Consider the following 16296-nt stretch of genomic DNA (forward strand, 5'->3'; position numbering starts at 1 on the left):
TGTAGGGCTCTCTGTATACCGACTTGGTATTACTGGGGTGTTAAGGACCCCGAAGCACCAATGACGCTCTCTACATACCGCCAGAATTTCATTCTGGGGTGTTAAGGACCCCGGGGCATTAGCAGCGCTCTCTGTATACCGACCTGATATCACTGGGGTATTAGAGACCCCGAAGCATGAATTACGCTCTACATACCGCCAGAATTACATTCTGGGGTGTCAAGGACCCCGGTGCATCAGGTTATCGGTCAAGTCGAATTTCTGATCAATTTCCCGAACTAGTTAAGATATAATGGAAGTATAATGTATTGCCTTTTATTCCATTGTTTGTATTTTTTAGAAAACTTTCTATAAATTTGTACAATAAATCACTTGTAACATAAACCGATTTAAAAGTACGCCAGCGTTTCTAAGAATCTTACAGCAGTATTTATCGAATCGTTTAGCGTAACATAATCACTAAGTTATAATTGTTGAGATATTAAGAAGAATACTTATTTAGATACAATAATATATTATTCTTGCTAAATTTCTTTTGTATGTAATTATAATAATTATTGTAATGATAATTATTATTATTATCCCCTGAATTTATCAGTAACAATCCATTCAAGAATCTTTTATGCAATAAATTCAACAATTATTTCATCAGCGCATGTACTACTGCCTTTGCGTTTAATGATTTTAAATCTGTATAAGTTTGTCCTGTACCAACAAAAACAATTGGTTGTCCAGTAATGTATGTCATAGAAATCGCTGCGCCTACCTAAAAAAGAATATTAACAACGATTACATTTCGTATCATGTTTCTTATATCGTGCTAATGCATTTTATTTACCTTATCATCGATTGTATCAAATTTAGTTAACACGATTCCATCAATGATATGAGGATTGGTGGATTGACTATGATCGGCTAATGCTTGATTGAATTTTACTAATTGATCAACAGCTTCGTTTCCAACAAGAGCTTCGCCGACGAAAAGTACTAAATCCGGCTCGTTCACTTTGATCAACTTAGCTAAGGCTCTCATCAACGGTTCATTGTCTTGCATTCGACCAGCGGTGTCCACTAAAACTACGTCGAATCTTGAATCCCTGGCAAAACGAATCGCTTCCATGGCGATACCAGCAGCATCCTTTCCATACCCTTTTTCGTATAACTGAACCATAGACTGATTTCCGTGTTTCTCTGGCGGATGAAGAGCATTTAAATGTCGCATATGAGTTCTCAATTGCTCAACTGCGCCAGCTCTGAAACGAAATGTAAAATGTATTCAAATATATATGTATACGATGGCCCCAATATTAAAAGAAAATAGCTCTAAGTACCTGAATGTATCACATGCGGCAATAAGCACGCGGAAGTTGTTTTCTATCAGCCAGAAACAAATCTTCGCCAAATTGGTCGATTTTCCAACTCCATTGACACCGCAAAAGGTCATAACGTAAGGCCTATTGCTTTTTTTAGCTTCCATTGCATCACGAAGAATATCAACTCGTCTCTTCGGAGACAATATTTGCACTAACGAGTCTGTTAGCGTCGCCTTAACAGTACTCGATACACTGTCGAATGTACCCAGTACCTTTCCTTCCAGCTTTACACCAACAGAATCGCATAGTTTTTGAGCAATTTCCGCAGCTACATTTTTTCCAATCAAGTGATCCTTTAATTTATCCAGAACTGGAGCCATATCTTCGTGCTTCAAACTCTTATTACCAACCAAACTTTTGAACATTGAGAACATACTGTTTGTTTTCTTTTGTACTTGAGGTTTGGAATTCTCGATTTCTTGATCAGATTCATCTTCAGATTCGCTTTCGATTTCTATATCACGAATACTACCTTTCATCTGACCCACCAACTGTAAAAAGAATAAAAATATTAGCGATGACAGTAAGTCCATGGTTAAGGATGTGAATTTATCATTTGTATAGGATAAATTTACTGTTGTATCAGCTGGTACATAATCACCACTTTCTTCCGGTTTATCTTTGGTGCGTTCTAAAGTAGCAAGATCCTTGGTGGTCCCACCTAATTCCCACACACGGGGTTTTTTACCAGCCTTTTCAGGCTTCTGACTCTTCCTACAGTAATTGAGAATAAGTATAGTATACACGTGGAATACATTCATTTAATTTTGAATTTAATGAACTTACGGCTTATCAACTTTTTTCTTTTGATTATTTAATTTCTGAGCCAATCTCACGCGGTTTGCAATTAAAATCTCCTCATTTATTTCTCCATTATGATTCGTTTGGTTATTTGGCAGCTCCTGTTTTGGAACCTCTTGAACTTCCACTACAGAATCATATAGAAGTTATATTAATATTTATGAAATAATATAAAACTCAATCGTTGTTTTAATTTTAATTAATGTCTTGTTGAATATTGAACCTATGTTATAAGATAAAATAAGGACATGACAGAGGAACTGTTAATAGCAGGCACTGTTAATATTATTCATTTCTGGCTGTAATATATAACTTGTACACAGAGTACAGTGTGTAAAATTTAAAACCACTTACATTGAACATCTTTATTAGTATTAACTCCCTTCTTCCTTTTACCTAGAAGCGAAGAAGATCCCCATTTCCTGTTAGTGATACCCACATTGGAAAGGACATATTACTACCTAAATGAAAATTGCTTGTGATTCTATATTAAATCCTAAACAAATATTAACAGCTTATAATACTTGGCACTCAAAAACAAATAAAACCACCAAAAAATTGTACAACTACATTAATAAATAAGTATCAATCTCTGAAACATTTAACTTCAAATAATTCAATTATTCATATGTAAAAATGATACCCAAACTATTTTGAATTCCCCCATATAAAAAGAATAACATAAGAAATAGAGATATACAAGGACTGAGCTACAAAATGAAGAAATTAGTAATATCATAAGTTTATTGAATGCAAAGTGCTTAAAATAAATAAAAGTACTATTTAAAATAAAACTTTTAAGTTACATTCACTACATACCCTGTTTTTTATTATCTTTGTCATCTTTTCTTTCTATCATACTAGCAACAGTCTTTTTTGATTTTAGACTTTCATCAAACGTACGCATTTGTTTAGGTATCTTAGCCTGAGTCCGTGCCCATTGTTCAGCCATAGCAAGTACATGTTCATAATTTTTGTTAAATTCGTAATTATAAAACCATTGGGATTTCTCCAATTCATTTTTAAATCTATCTCTAAATTCCAAATGAATATCATTTAGAAACTTGTCTATATAAGACAATTGTAATATCTTTTGATATGCAACAACAAACACTAATTCAAACTCATTATCAAGTTTGTATTGTAATCGTAATGAATCGTATTCAAATGTATGATTTCCTGTACGTTCCTGTAAAAGAAAAAAACGTAATTAAAAATGTCATCGTGACAATAATTAATTATTATATGGATAAATTATTGTATACGAGAAATATCTGTGGTATTTAATTTTCCAATTTAACACGAAAATCATATCTTTAATAGTATTCCATATGGATATTAAAATTGCAAAAAAATACGAAACCTTGACAGGAACACTTACTTGCAATATGACACTTCTAATTAATGCATTAACACTAGGAGCAAACATTTGTGAGGTACTTTGGAAGCACCAAAGCACAATTCCACCCTTACTGAATATTGTAAATAAATCGAGCATGATTAAACGATTCTTTAATAACAGAAAAATGTTTATTATCCAATATTATGATCTAACCTATTCGTGATCGTGCAATTTAATTTTTGTACACGTCAGACACTGCAAGAAACCTTTGAATAAAAACTACAAGATACGATTTTAAGGCAGCTGCACATTGAAACGAAACGTTAAGGTAATGCTAGGTGGGGGCCGAACTTCGAATTCTGCGTCGGTAAAACAGTCAACGTTTCATCGAAAATTAGGCCGAACAGAAACTGATTTAAGCGCCACCTCAATTATCGCATGCTATCAACCCTATCAACTAACGGCATGCTATACTACGTCACCTTTCGCATACACCTAAATGATACGTGTATGCTACGATAGCTATATGTATAAGTACATAATTAAACAATATTGACCATTAACGATGGCATCTCTTGAAAAAGAGAACAATTTCCACTTCTTCTTTCATACTTATTTTCACTATCATTTGAAATATATTTTTGTTAAGAGTAAAATTAAAATCATACATCATTTTCATTACTAAATATAATACTCGATTTAGCAGGTTTTTAAATTTGCAATCAGAAATAAATGTATACCAAAATTAGAAGTATAAAATATCAAACAGTTTTCTACAATTTATTATTTTCTTATTGTATCCATACAATAATTCTTCTCTTGAACTGAATGATGAATATACTTTAATTTTTTAATAACAGAACCCTCAACAGGCAGTGTATACTTAAGCTGTAATTCTAATACATTATGCACAAACTACATATAAAAATGTATAATGGAACAATCTCCTAAGTTATATACAATAATTACAATGTTTTACATAAGTTAACACGATTTTGATGCTTTGTGTGAAATGGATACAAGACTATATTAAAATCGTATGTTGTATCACGAAGTCTGAAAGTTGTAGACGCCTTTTTTACTCACATTTTTGCACTACTGTAGTTGAATAAAAACATGACTATCATTACGATAGCGAGAAAAACCTGCAATAATAACGATTATTAAGATATTAAACTCAATAACGTTTAGAAAGCGTTTTTAATTAATTATTATACTTTAAGAAAATTAAAAGGAAAATGAAGATTTGTCAACTAAATAAGTATATCAAACAGATTTCTTTTACATAAATTTATAAAAAATACACGTAACACACTATGAGAAAATTCACTTATAGACTTATAAGTCTATGAATTCATCTTAACCATTTTTATTAAATCAAAGTTTCAAAATTTCATTTAAAAGAAATGGTTTCAGAACACATATACATATATTGTATAATTACAATAATGGAAATATAACGCTAGTGTTATATTCTTCTAACTAAATTGCTCAACATTATTGCTAACGTAACAATTCAAAAAATTGTAAAACATTTGAAATTAGAATACTTTTTCCATAGAACTATAATGTTAACAAACTTGTAATAAATTTTGTAACATTTAGTTACAGTCTCTTAAACAAAAAGAGCAGTCTTTATATATCATAATACTGTAAAAAGAAACACTCTTTCTATTAACATCTAATGTAACTATTTACATAGGCTTTTGATAATATTACTTTCACGCACACTTTACATTTCTTAACAAAAAATCGTTAATCTTTCTTTCAATTTATAAAAATAGAAAAAGAAATAGTGTTTTTATAGCTTCCCTTTAAGTAGTTGTATGAATTTATAGACTAGAACTTACGAGCAAAGTAATATTAGTTTTACTTCTAATTTTTCCTAGTTAATTTAGAAGTAAAATTAAATCATATATACTTTGTGCGTGTTAAAGCGCTTCCTCCTTTTGTAGGATCCATCATACGATCCCAATTCGTGTGACCAACTACAAATCCTACAGCTCGCATTTTCTCTTGTTCTTTCCTTTCTTCTAAATCCGCCCATCTTACCTATTTAATACAATAACATACGCTATGAATTTCTAGAAACCATTTATTAATAATCCTTAAATATATAAAGACCAATGAAAAGCGTACTTACGCGTTTTTTACCGGAGGTATCTTCCATGTTATAATAATCAGGAACTTGAAGAAAATCTTTCATTGTCTGCACTTTTCCCTCATTTTTCTTCTTTGCAAGTCCATCCAAACGATCTATATTAAAAATTCTTTTTTAAAAATCAATTCATTATAAAACAAAATCGTTTTATAAAGGAAATAAAAACTAACCTAATTTATCCTCTGCTTCCATGCGTTCCCATTTACTTACACCCTAGAAATGATTAATAGTATGAAGGTTTAGTATTTGAATTTGTTGCACCTATATTAAACATAAATCATAACTAAATATTACAGTCACATCTTGAATATCATCTTGACTATCCTGACTATCTTCATTGTGTTGCTCAGAAGATCTCTCCTGTGTTTCTTCACTATCCTCCATGTGAACCTATTAGATAATATAATACACGTCAATGTGAATTTTATTACAAAAATAAATATACAATTTATTTAAAGAACATACTTCTTCGATCGCTTGTTCTTGCAACATTGAATTAACATCTAATTTTTGATGATAACTTGGTGTTGGTTCGAAATAATCTATAATCCTGTTTATTTCATCTTCTGTACGATTATGAATATTTCTTTTTAAACAGATTTGTAAATCCATTTCCATTTCGCATACATATACCTGTAAAAAAATGTTAAAGACAAATATTAAAAAAATTATTTTCATTTATTCATGTATTGAGATTACAGAAAACTTACCTTAAAACCTTTAGTTTTAGCAAAACTCCACATTTCTTCGTAATCAGATATTTTTTCGTTAATACAATCTAATATTATGAAGTTGAAGAAACCATCAGTGATATTCTTTTTAAATGCTTTAACAAGTGATGTAATGTAGCTTTGCTCCATTGCTTCTTCGTATTCATAAACCATCTCCTAAATTGATAAAAGAGAATTAGATTTAGGAAGAATTAGATCACATATATATGATTTAAAATTTGTTTAATTTACCTTAATCGTAATCTTTTTTCCATTATCATCCGTAGATTCTATCTCCTTTTCAACCAAGAAATAATCATCAAGACTTAAAATTCTTGGTGCAGAACCTCCTTGTTCAACTTCTTTATCCTGTAACAAAAACATATTTTCAATGTAGTATCTGTTAAATAATTTATATAAAATATTATTTTACCTTAATAAGTTTTGCTACAAATGATTTTCCACTTCCTGGTGGACCTCTTAAAATAATAGCTATTTTCGGTGGTCTGTTCTGGCGACCTGGAGGACACAGTAAATCATCAACCATAGTACAATTTGGTGTTTTTGCCAATTCCAAAGTCTTTTGTGCAGATTCCAATACATTGTGCTGAGGATCTGTAACACTATAACGTATAAGATTATTTGATTACGAAATTCTTGTAAAATAGAGTGGTCTTTTTAATGCAATATAAAATAAAATATAATGATCGTAAATATATAACAATTAATACATACAAGTGATAAATGTACTTATATTTAAAATATTTATCAATAATATAGTTGAGACATTCAAAAATTTTAAACGTGTACTATAAACATGAGGAACAGTAGAAAGTTTCAAAAGCTATTATTAAAAATAGCAACAATTGGAAACCTGAGCATCTTCATATAACTTATTTGTTAAGACAAAGAGATTAAACAACATGAAACATGTTTGTACAGCACAAACATATATTTGTATCATGCTATTAGGCATTTCATGTATTTAATCCAATTTAGATTATTGTATATCAATACCTATAATATAGAAAATAATTGATATTTCCATATTCAATAAGCATTAATATCTAGATTATTTAAACTTAATTACAACAATTCCAAAAATAGTCATCGTTTGCGTAGCTTATATTTAAATTAGTAGCATACATGAAAATAAATGTTTCATGGCTTTGAGTATATAATATCTCAATATAGTCGCATAAATATATGTATTCCATACTGTAAATAAAGAAAACCAGCGGTTTTCGAAAATATTTTATGCGTCAAAAATAATGACACAATATAGAAAAACATAATAAAACTAGTATCTTTCAACTGCATTTTAGCAGTCTATAGGCATAGTGTAAATTTACAACAATAAAGTGTAATTTTTATCATAAATGTTAAATTTATAAATAGATAGAACATAAAAATTGTAAAACCATTTATTTTACAGTTTCTCAAAGACTAAATACTTAAGATGTATTTAATAACCAATATAACATACCTGGTATCTGGTGGCTTTGTATCTATGATGTTCTTGCTTGTGTTCTCCTGCCAGTTTTTATTTCCTTTTGATCTAAAGAAAGTTACATGTTTTCAAACGAAATTGATTTTCATATTAATAATATCCAAGATAAATTTATTTTCCTTATGTACATATATGCTTAAATACAAATTTATAAAATGAAATATTTATTCTACTATACCTGTCTTCATCTTTGTCATTCTCTTTATTCTCTTTGTGAGAAGTTTCACATTTTTCCCGTGTTCTTTCTACAGTGGAAGAAAATAAGAATAAAATTAAAGTCATTTATGTCATTCAATAATTGAATATACATGAATTTTTTATTAAATTTCAAAATTTATAACAGGTATGCTATAATATTATGTAATACAAAAATTACATACATATATATAATATTTAACGTTAAATTACCTTTATTGCTATTCTTTTCATATCGAATATCTTGATCTTTGTCAGACATATGATCAAATATCCTATCCACTTTTCCTTTTCCTTTATTATCTTCCTTTTCTCTACGTTCTCGTTCAGGTTTTCTCTCGTCATACAAGTCCTCGCTATTCCTTTTTTTATTATAATTCCTGGAACGTCTAGAATCTGTTTTCTCCGCATAATATTCGTACCTCCTTATCTTTTCCGTGTACTCTTTCAAATTTTGTTCATTCTCCTCCCAATTTCTGAAATCTTTCTTCGGATACACCTCATGATCAGGCACCGATGGTTTTAAATTACCATGTCCATAGTCGAAACATTGCACAGGAGTTAAGTGATCTTGAATCTTTGAACGAGTTGTATGGGCATAATCGATTACTTTAGCAGGTATATGTTCAATGAATTTCTTCTCAGTTGTCGCACCGCCATGATTATAATTAAACTGTTTTTCTATGCAAAATTCTTTAACAGCTGGACACCTGACTTGAGACTGTCTATTATCTATTGATCGTTTCATGAACATACTAGGACCACCAAACTTTGTATAATCAGATCCTGACGACGATTCCCCGTACCCACTTTTATAATCTCCCGCTGTTAAATCAGCCATACTCTTTTCTGATCTATCAGGTATGCTAGATTTATTTACATTTAGCGGAGAACGTCTTTCTACATTACTTATAGTATCTTGATTAAATGTTTCATTTTGAGCAAGCAAAGGTTTGTCGATGAAACCAAAATTTCGTCTAGATCTTTGATCAGTATCACCAAAACTGTTCTTAGGATACGATTTCCTCCAACCTGGATTCGACATATCATCAGTATCGAATTGTCCTTGTGATATGTTCTGTTCTATCCGCATTTGATTAGCAGCCTCATATCCATCGCCACGAACGTTAGAACCAGCTGCCTCTGAACTCTCTCTAAGTTTAGGACAAGAATTATTATCAACCGGCCCTTTTGATCTGAATTCCCCAATTCCTCTGATATCGCATTGTCTGTTATCATTTGGCCCATCCATTGGACCTCGTGATCCAAAGTACGCATCATTGGAATTCTGAGACCCATACACGTCAGACATATTGGAAAACTGTCCATTGTTGGTTCCCTTTGCACCATTTGGACTTCGTTGATAGGGTCCTTCGTTGCGCCTTGAACCGAACAGTCTATCATTGGGTCCTGGAAATCTATGAGTTTCAGATGGTACTCTAGGAGTAAATTGTCCAGAGTTATCAAAAGGTGCGTCGTTTTGCCTACCAGGACCAAATTGTCTATTATTAGGTCCTTGAGGTCCAAGCTGTCCATCGATTGGTCCCCTAGGAGCAAACTGTCCATCGTTAGATCTTCTTAGTCCGAACTGACTGTCATACCTAGGGCCAAATTGTCCATTGTTAGAACCTCTAGGTCCAAACTGTCCATTATTAGGCCCTCTTGGCCCAAATTGATTTTCGGTAGAGCCTCTTGGTCCAAATGATCCACTAGGACCTCTAGGGCCAAATGGACCATCGTTAGGACCTCTAGGCCCAAATAATCCATCATTGACACCCCTTTGACCAAACTGCGTGTCGTTAGGACCTCTTGGACCAAACTGTCCATCGTTGAGACCTCGAGGACCTAATGGGTAAGGGTTTAATGCCGGAGGATTAAATGGAAATGAATTTGGACCTCTAGGCTCAAACGCAGGAAATCTGTTGTCGGTAGAACCTCTAGGGCCAGTAAAAGGTGTATTTGGTCTGAACTGCATTCCTCTTGGACCGAGTGCAGAATCAAAAGTTTCTCTAGGTTCAAAGCATTCTGGATTATTTGGAAAAGGTTTTAAGGAAGACTCTTTTACATCATACGGTTCATTCGTTCCTCGCATAGGATCAGCCACTTCGTTGGTATCCGAGACAGGTCCCAAATTTGGTAACTCTGGTGGTGGCTCCATGTTCAAATCTTCAGGTTTCGGATCATTCTCTCCCATGAAAGGTAATGCTTCTATTTTTTTATTATCACTACCAGATAATTCTTGTTTACCTTCTGTCGATTTATTGATTGCATTCTGAGTATCCTGAGGGATATGCTCTGAGGGATTGTAATTTGTAGGCAAATTATCATCTCTTTTATCCTTTTGCAATGAAGTATTTTCAGGAAGCTGGGCATCGATCCAGGGTGGTTTCTCTAATAATGGTATCTCATTTTGTACTGGATAACCTTCAGAACTATCTTTCTGAACGCTATCAGCATTCTGATCGTTTAAGATTACTACTGGCTGCTCCACCCCAGTAACAGATTCATTTTTATTCTCTTTATTCATTTCTGGCCTAGGTTCGGTAATTATAAACTCTTGCTGTGGGCTGGAAGTAGGTCCTCTAAACGGAGCAGTTCCTCCATCTCGCAGTTCGAAGGAATTGTTACGTCCAATTCCTGTAGGACATCGGGGCCCAAAGTCTGCGTTTACTGGAGGTTTAAAGTCCCCAGGCATTCGGAAATTACCAGGCCCGCTTGGCCCGAAATTGGAAGACCCACGAGGTCCAAAATTATTATTGGAAGAAGTTTTCATAAACGGTGACTCACCGGTAATCTTCTTAAAACTTTCACTCAAAGATCCAACACTACTGTTCTTATCAGAATCAAGAAAACTCGGTTTAAATACATCTATAGCTGCTCTTCGTTTTTCCATAAGTTTCTTCAGTTCTGGAGCAAACTTATCCGATGGTTCAAATTGATTATTTCTATTGAAATTACGTGGAGCAACTGGGAAGCCATCGCGCCTGTCGCCTAGATCCTTTTGATCGAAACGATCCAAGTTATTTCTATTAAATCTATCACCCCCTGGTCCATATGGTGGTTCATTGTTTGAACCGAAACGATCGTTAACAGGTTCGTTTCCTTGTACCATTCTATCCATTCCTGGACCGAATCGATCGTTACCAGTGAATCTATTGTCTCCAGACCCGAATCGATCATTTCCTGAACCAAATCGATCATTTCCAGGTCCGAATCTATCGTTTCCTGGGCCAAATCTGTTGTTACCAGATCCAAAACGATCATTTCCAGCACCAAATCTATCGTTATTGAAATTCATTTTGTGCTGATTGAACTGATTGCCACCAAAGTCTTGATAATTTCTATCCTCCCTTCTAAACTGATCACTTTCGGACCCCCGATCATCGTTTAATTTATAATTTTCATTCCGTTGACCGTACATATCATTGGATCTAAACTGACTACTCGGTTGATCAGCGACACCATCTCGAGCAAAACGTTCTAATGGTACTCCGTCTTTTTCTCGATTAGAATCATTAAAATTATTTGGATGACTTACTGATTCGAAATTATTTATGGGACCACCTTGACCTGGACGTTCGTTGTGCAAATGACTTCCATCTGGACCGCTATTATTATTTGGGCCAAACGGAGGAGGTCTTCCTTGTATATTTGGTGGAACCGAGGGTCGTGCATTTTGATTCTGTCTGGAATCGTTATTAGCAAAACTTGGAGGCGGCTGCGAGAAGTTTGGTACGCTTGAAAAGTTTGGTGGTGGCTGTGTAAAATTTGGTGGAGGCATCTGAGTTGGCGGGCCATTAAATGGTACTTGGGATACGCCAGACATTGACTGAAAATTAGGAAAATTTGATACGTTTGTGTTGTACTGTGGCGTCCATTGCTGAGAATTCCAAGGTGATGAATTCATCATGTTCATGACTGATAACTGAGGTACTGATTGCGAAGTTGCTTGGGACGAGGACGTCATAGTTGTTTGAACGTTAGACGCTGTGGTTTCGGTAGCTGGTGGTGGAGGTGGCGGTGGAGGTACGTTAGCATTTTGCTTTCCAGTTAAACCAAGAGTTTTCCCAATGCCTAACAAATTATTAATCAATCCCTGATTCTCCGTACTCGACAGAATGTTCATTATTTTATCATCACCCGGCAAACTTTTATTCTTTTCGACTTCTGCCTTAGCAGTAACTTGCTTTTGTTGTTCGCGTTTCCTACGCATCTGCTCGCGTCGTTCAATAAGCTTCTCTCGCCAGGATGTCCATTTCGCTTCGTATTGCTTGTATTGGGTCTATAATAAAATGATATCTCGTTTTTTTTTGCAAAAATTAAAGTTAACACTACTTCACTTACAGGAATATCAATTAACACGTTTCGTTGCTTCTAACTGATCTACAATAATAATAGTAACATTACTTACCTTGTCTGGATGATTAGCATTTTGCTGTTTCCACTTATTAAACTGTTCCTCCCACTGTTTAAACTGGGCGTCAAATGTTTTCTCGGCCTCAGTTAGTTCTTCGTCTTCAACTTTCAATTTCTTAGCACTAGGAGATTCACTAATGGCGTTACTACTACGTTTACCAATTACATTATTATTCTCTTTACTATTATTACTACTGTCAGGAGGTAATGGAGGTTGATTTGGAGGTAAAGGAGGATTCTGAGGACAATTTTGAACGTTTCCCTGCTGCACCGAGGTATTTGCATTTTGTTTAACAGGGAATAATGGAAGATTGTTTTGATGGGGTGGAGGCATGCTTGTAAACTGATACGTATTCATTGTGGTTGGAGGCAATGGTGGTTTTGCATCCTCTTTTGGAAGAGGTGGCGGAGGTTGCACAACTGGTAACTGTGGCACCTGACTAGCTAAGTTCAAGTTCTGTGCTGATATGTGCTTCATTGTTTCCTGATACTGAAACAAGAATTGAAGCAATGAAAAAACATAAATGAATGTAATAGTTTAAAAAATCATCTCTGCTTCAGTTTTATTGCATTTAGAATTTTCATATGAATAATTTATATGTACATAATTTTATAATACATTAGTTTCTTATATACCTTCTCCCCATATTGTGCTTGCCACTGCTGATATTGTTGTTGCCATTGTTGCCACTGAGCCCAGTTTTGTTGCTGAGCTGCAGCCCATTGTTCTGCTGTATATCCACTAGGTGCCTAACAAACAAAAAAAATATATGTAGTATATGTATTATTTATATTTGGATAAATTTTCCATGTAGTTAGATTCCAATAAATGAACCATTAACATACTGTAATTTTTTTTTTTTTAATTGAAATGAATACAACTCAGAGTATCTAAGGATTAGCTGTTCAAAGTTATGACTATGACTAATCATTTTAATAGAATTTTTAATATAATACTTACTGGTTGATTATAATACTGCATGTAAGCTTGCATCATAGCCATAGGATCTGCTCCTGGTGTAGCATAACCAACTGGTGGTTGTGGCATTGGAGTGGCAACAGCACCAGCTGACAATTGCCATTGGTTCCAATTTTGCATTTTTAAATTCTCTCTCACTCTAGCAAATGGTTTGCTAGAGCATTCCAAATTGTTTTAAGGGCCGCAGTCCGTTTGGACGCTATTTTATATTTAAAGAAAACTATTATAGAATTACTGCCACACATGTACATACATTAAAATAAGTATCCCTATTCATTTATTTTATTTTCTTACATAGTACAAAAGTTCATAAAAATATCTGCAAGTTGCACAAGTAGAGAATAAATTGCTTGATAAATAAGTAAGAATAATATTACATAAATGTCCTTAGATTTACAAGTTTACTCATTAATATTCACAATAATTATAAACATACAAATATGACAGATTAAATGCTTAATCAATTTCCTTATGCAAATATATTGCATGTTTAACTCCTTAACGCTCAAATTTTTCTGAAATTTACCGTCCAAAAATGCGCAAATTGTTTTTTGCATAAATTCATATTCTTGGTATATCGTAACATATTTTATGCATTGATAATATTCAAACTCAGGATGCTTTATTCATCGAGGCTGCGTTTGAACTGAGGACGGATCCCGGCCAACACGCACGAGATTTCAAGAGAATGTTTATGTTGGAAATCGTTTCGCTTTACGCTTCTTAGAACCAACGGATTTGATGACTTATCGAATTCATTTATGTTATGGCTAATGAGTATCGAATTCATTTTTGTAAAATAATAATAATACAAACAAATTTAAAAATTATAAAAAGAAAATTGAGAAAGGCGTATACTGTTTTCTGGTCGCTCGAAAAATAAAAAAACGAATAAATATTAACGGCAAAATCTCGGGGTCTTAACTTTGTTTATTTATTGAATATACAATGAATAAACCGTAAAATAAGATGTACATTTGTATACCGCAGTTCACCAGAGTCCATAACTGCGACGCGCAGGTTGGAAGATGGTGGGGGAACGCAGCGAGCTCTCTGCTAATCGCTTTCCATTTCGTTTGGGAGTACCGCCAATCAGGGCGAAGATGCGCACTGGAGATGCGCGAAGAACGAAAACTGGTCTTTTCGCAGTTATGGACTCTGGTGAACTGCGGTACTTTAGTATAAAACACCATGAAGCAGATCCATAATTATCAGCGGCTAAACAAAACAAACCGCTAAGAGGCGATCGGGTTTGTTGTGCCCGTGATAGTCACGGGCGTGAGCGTTAAGGGGTTAATTACCAAATATAAAAAATTAAAATAGTACAAACATATGTTATACAAGAAACTATAAAATAAAAAACAGCATAGAAACATTTGAAATTATAAAACATAAAAGAATAACTTGTATATATACAAAATATATCACTTTGTTTTATACTTATTACAGAAGAGGAAGAATAAAACTGATCAACTTTTATTTGCCTTTGCATGAAGGAAACAAAGATTAATGGACTGTTAACGCATACTTTTAGAAAAAAGATTTACAATCAATATTAAACTAGATACATATATAAATCCTTCTTCCAAAATTATAAATAAATATCAGAATCCAATGAATTTTGATGTTTCCTTCTTCCACTACAGCAAACAAAAGTTTCTTAAAATTAAAACTAAGAAGTATAAGAATTTATTTAATATTCACAAACATAACAATGTTACAGCAGACTTATAAAAAATTTTAAAAAGAAATGTTGTACCTATTTGGTAAGAAATAATGCATAACTGATAAGCTTATAGCCGCTAAAGTATACAAATATCTTAAATGTATAAATAATGTTACCATGTAATATACCTTGCAAAAAATTGTGAAAATGTGTAGTTATTTATGTAAAATATATTCTGTTAATTATAAAGTTAGAGATGTATTTCAAAACATACATGAAAGTTGCAACTGCAATTAACCTAAGTAGTAACTAAATGTATCAATTCCTATTGTGACTTAGGAATAAAATTGTAATCTGTGTTTTACATATTTCTTCATTGTACAGTCTATAAATAATGCACAAAAATGTAGTGCTATGAGACATATTTAAAAGAAGAAAATGCTCAATGCAGTGAGCTATGAAATGCCAAACTGGGTCAAGTAAAATGCATTGATTTGTTCAACATAAAGTATAATAAACACAGAAAACCATGGATCAAGATATTATTCCTTAAATGTATCCGAAAAGTTTCAAAGAACTTTAAAACACCTTGATAAAATATAAAGATTCGGTAAGTTTAGTATGCTGAGACAAACACATTTATGAGATCGCCATGATCGTTAACGACGTATAAATCTTAATTCCGCAAACTATTGTTTCCGACAATATATTAACCATAATTCGGCAAATATAACAGAAATTTTATGGTTATATTTACACAAATGTATTGTGTCATTCAACATGTAATAAGTTGTGAACAACTTATTGTTTTTAACATCTTTATAAGGGTGTAAGAACGAAGATAAGTTACATTATAAATAAACAATATTGATAAATAATACTCACGACTGGATGTCCGCGAAGCAGTGACACTTTTGGTCGATGTAAAATTCACAAAAATCGTATTTAATTACACGATAACTACGAAGAATTAACACAAAAATGTCGAAACCGTCGGAACTCGGAACTATTGAAACTTATGGCGACTGGAAACGGTGGGTCAATTAAATTTCTAGACACTAAACAGAGAAAAATGTCCCTAGATTTAAACGCCCGATTGGAGCGGTCTATTTAAATTAATAATTCAAGAAGGAGTTTAAATTT

At 33.1% G+C, this 16296-nt stretch overlaps 2 protein-coding genes across 4 annotated transcripts; both read right to left on the reverse strand.

The window, feature by feature from the left end:
- Nucleotides 1-308: 308 nt before the first annotated feature.
- On the reverse strand, nucleotides 309-3795 carry LOC114873739 (signal recognition particle receptor subunit alpha homolog). 2 transcript variants are annotated; one of them, XM_029182385.2, is made up of 8 exons: nucleotides 3556-3795; nucleotides 2994-3363; nucleotides 2529-2570; nucleotides 2160-2301; nucleotides 1949-2087; nucleotides 1332-1864; nucleotides 839-1253; nucleotides 309-766 (listed from the first exon to the last, which is right to left on the reverse strand). In XM_029182385.2, the coding sequence occupies exons 1-8, from the start codon at nucleotides 3670-3672 to the stop codon at nucleotides 641-643; spliced, it is 1884 nt and encodes a 627-aa protein (XP_029038218.1). In that variant the 5' UTR covers nucleotides 3673-3795; the 3' UTR covers nucleotides 309-640. The 2 variants fall into 2 exon arrangements, with proteins under 2 accessions (XP_029038218.1, XP_029038225.1); XM_029182392.2 differs by lacking the exon at nucleotides 2529-2570.
- Nucleotides 3796-4261: 466 nt separating this feature from the next.
- On the reverse strand, nucleotides 4262-16231 carry LOC114874138. 2 transcript variants are annotated; one of them, XR_003789054.2, is made up of 16 exons: nucleotides 16039-16231; nucleotides 13470-13686; nucleotides 13145-13258; nucleotides 12504-12998; nucleotides 8306-12374; nucleotides 8076-8142; nucleotides 7874-7945; nucleotides 6821-7010; nucleotides 6640-6756; nucleotides 6388-6564; nucleotides 6143-6310; nucleotides 5972-6067; nucleotides 5848-5890; nucleotides 5660-5772; nucleotides 5367-5568; nucleotides 4262-4661 (listed from the first exon to the last, which is right to left on the reverse strand). XR_003789054.2 is itself a non-coding variant. In XM_029183128.2 (16 exons), exons 2-16 carry the CDS (start codon nucleotides 13605-13607, stop codon nucleotides 4643-4645), a joined length of 6009 nt encoding a protein of 2002 aa, XP_029038961.2. In that variant the 5' UTR covers nucleotides 13608-13686; nucleotides 16039-16231; the 3' UTR covers nucleotides 4262-4642. The 2 variants fall into 2 exon arrangements, 1 of the variants encoding a protein (XP_029038961.2); XM_029183128.2 differs by having other exon boundaries at nucleotides 5438-5568.
- Between the last annotated feature and the right edge of the window lie 65 nt (nucleotides 16232-16296).

The sequence above is a fragment of the Osmia bicornis genome, chromosome 7 (assembly GCF_907164935.1).
Source record: "Osmia bicornis bicornis chromosome 7, iOsmBic2.1, whole genome shotgun sequence".
Lineage (NCBI taxonomy): Eukaryota > Metazoa > Arthropoda > Insecta > Hymenoptera > Megachilidae > Osmia > Osmia bicornis.

What these genes read in the sequence shown, in the direction of transcription:
- LOC114873739 (XM_029182385.2), bottom strand. Translation starts at nt 3,672, where the DNA reads ATGCTCGATTTATTTACAATATTCAGTAAGGGTGGAATTGTGCTTTGG. An exon ending in TTAGAAGTGTCATATTGCAA is followed by an intron (nt 3,364 to 3,555) that starts GTAAGTGTTCCT and finishes TTTCTTTTACAG; the next exon opens with GAACGTACAGGAAATCATAC. An exon ending in AAGAAAAAAGTTGATAAGCC is followed by an intron (nt 2,088 to 2,159) that starts GTAAGTTCATTA and finishes CAATTACTGTAG; the next exon opens with GAAGAGTCAGAAGCCTGAAA.
- LOC114874138 (XM_029183128.2), bottom strand. Translation starts at nt 13,607, where the DNA reads ATGCAAAATTGGAACCAATGGCAATTGTCAGCTGGTGCTGTTGCCACT. An exon ending in TGAAAAGAATAGCAATAAAG is followed by an intron (nt 8,143 to 8,305) that starts GTAATTTAACGT and finishes CTTCCACTGTAG; the next exon opens with AAAGAACACGGGAAAAATGT. An exon ending in ATGATATTCAAGATGTGACT is followed by an intron (nt 5,891 to 5,971) that starts GTAATATTTAGT and finishes AATCATTTCTAG; the next exon opens with GGTGTAAGTAAATGGGAACG.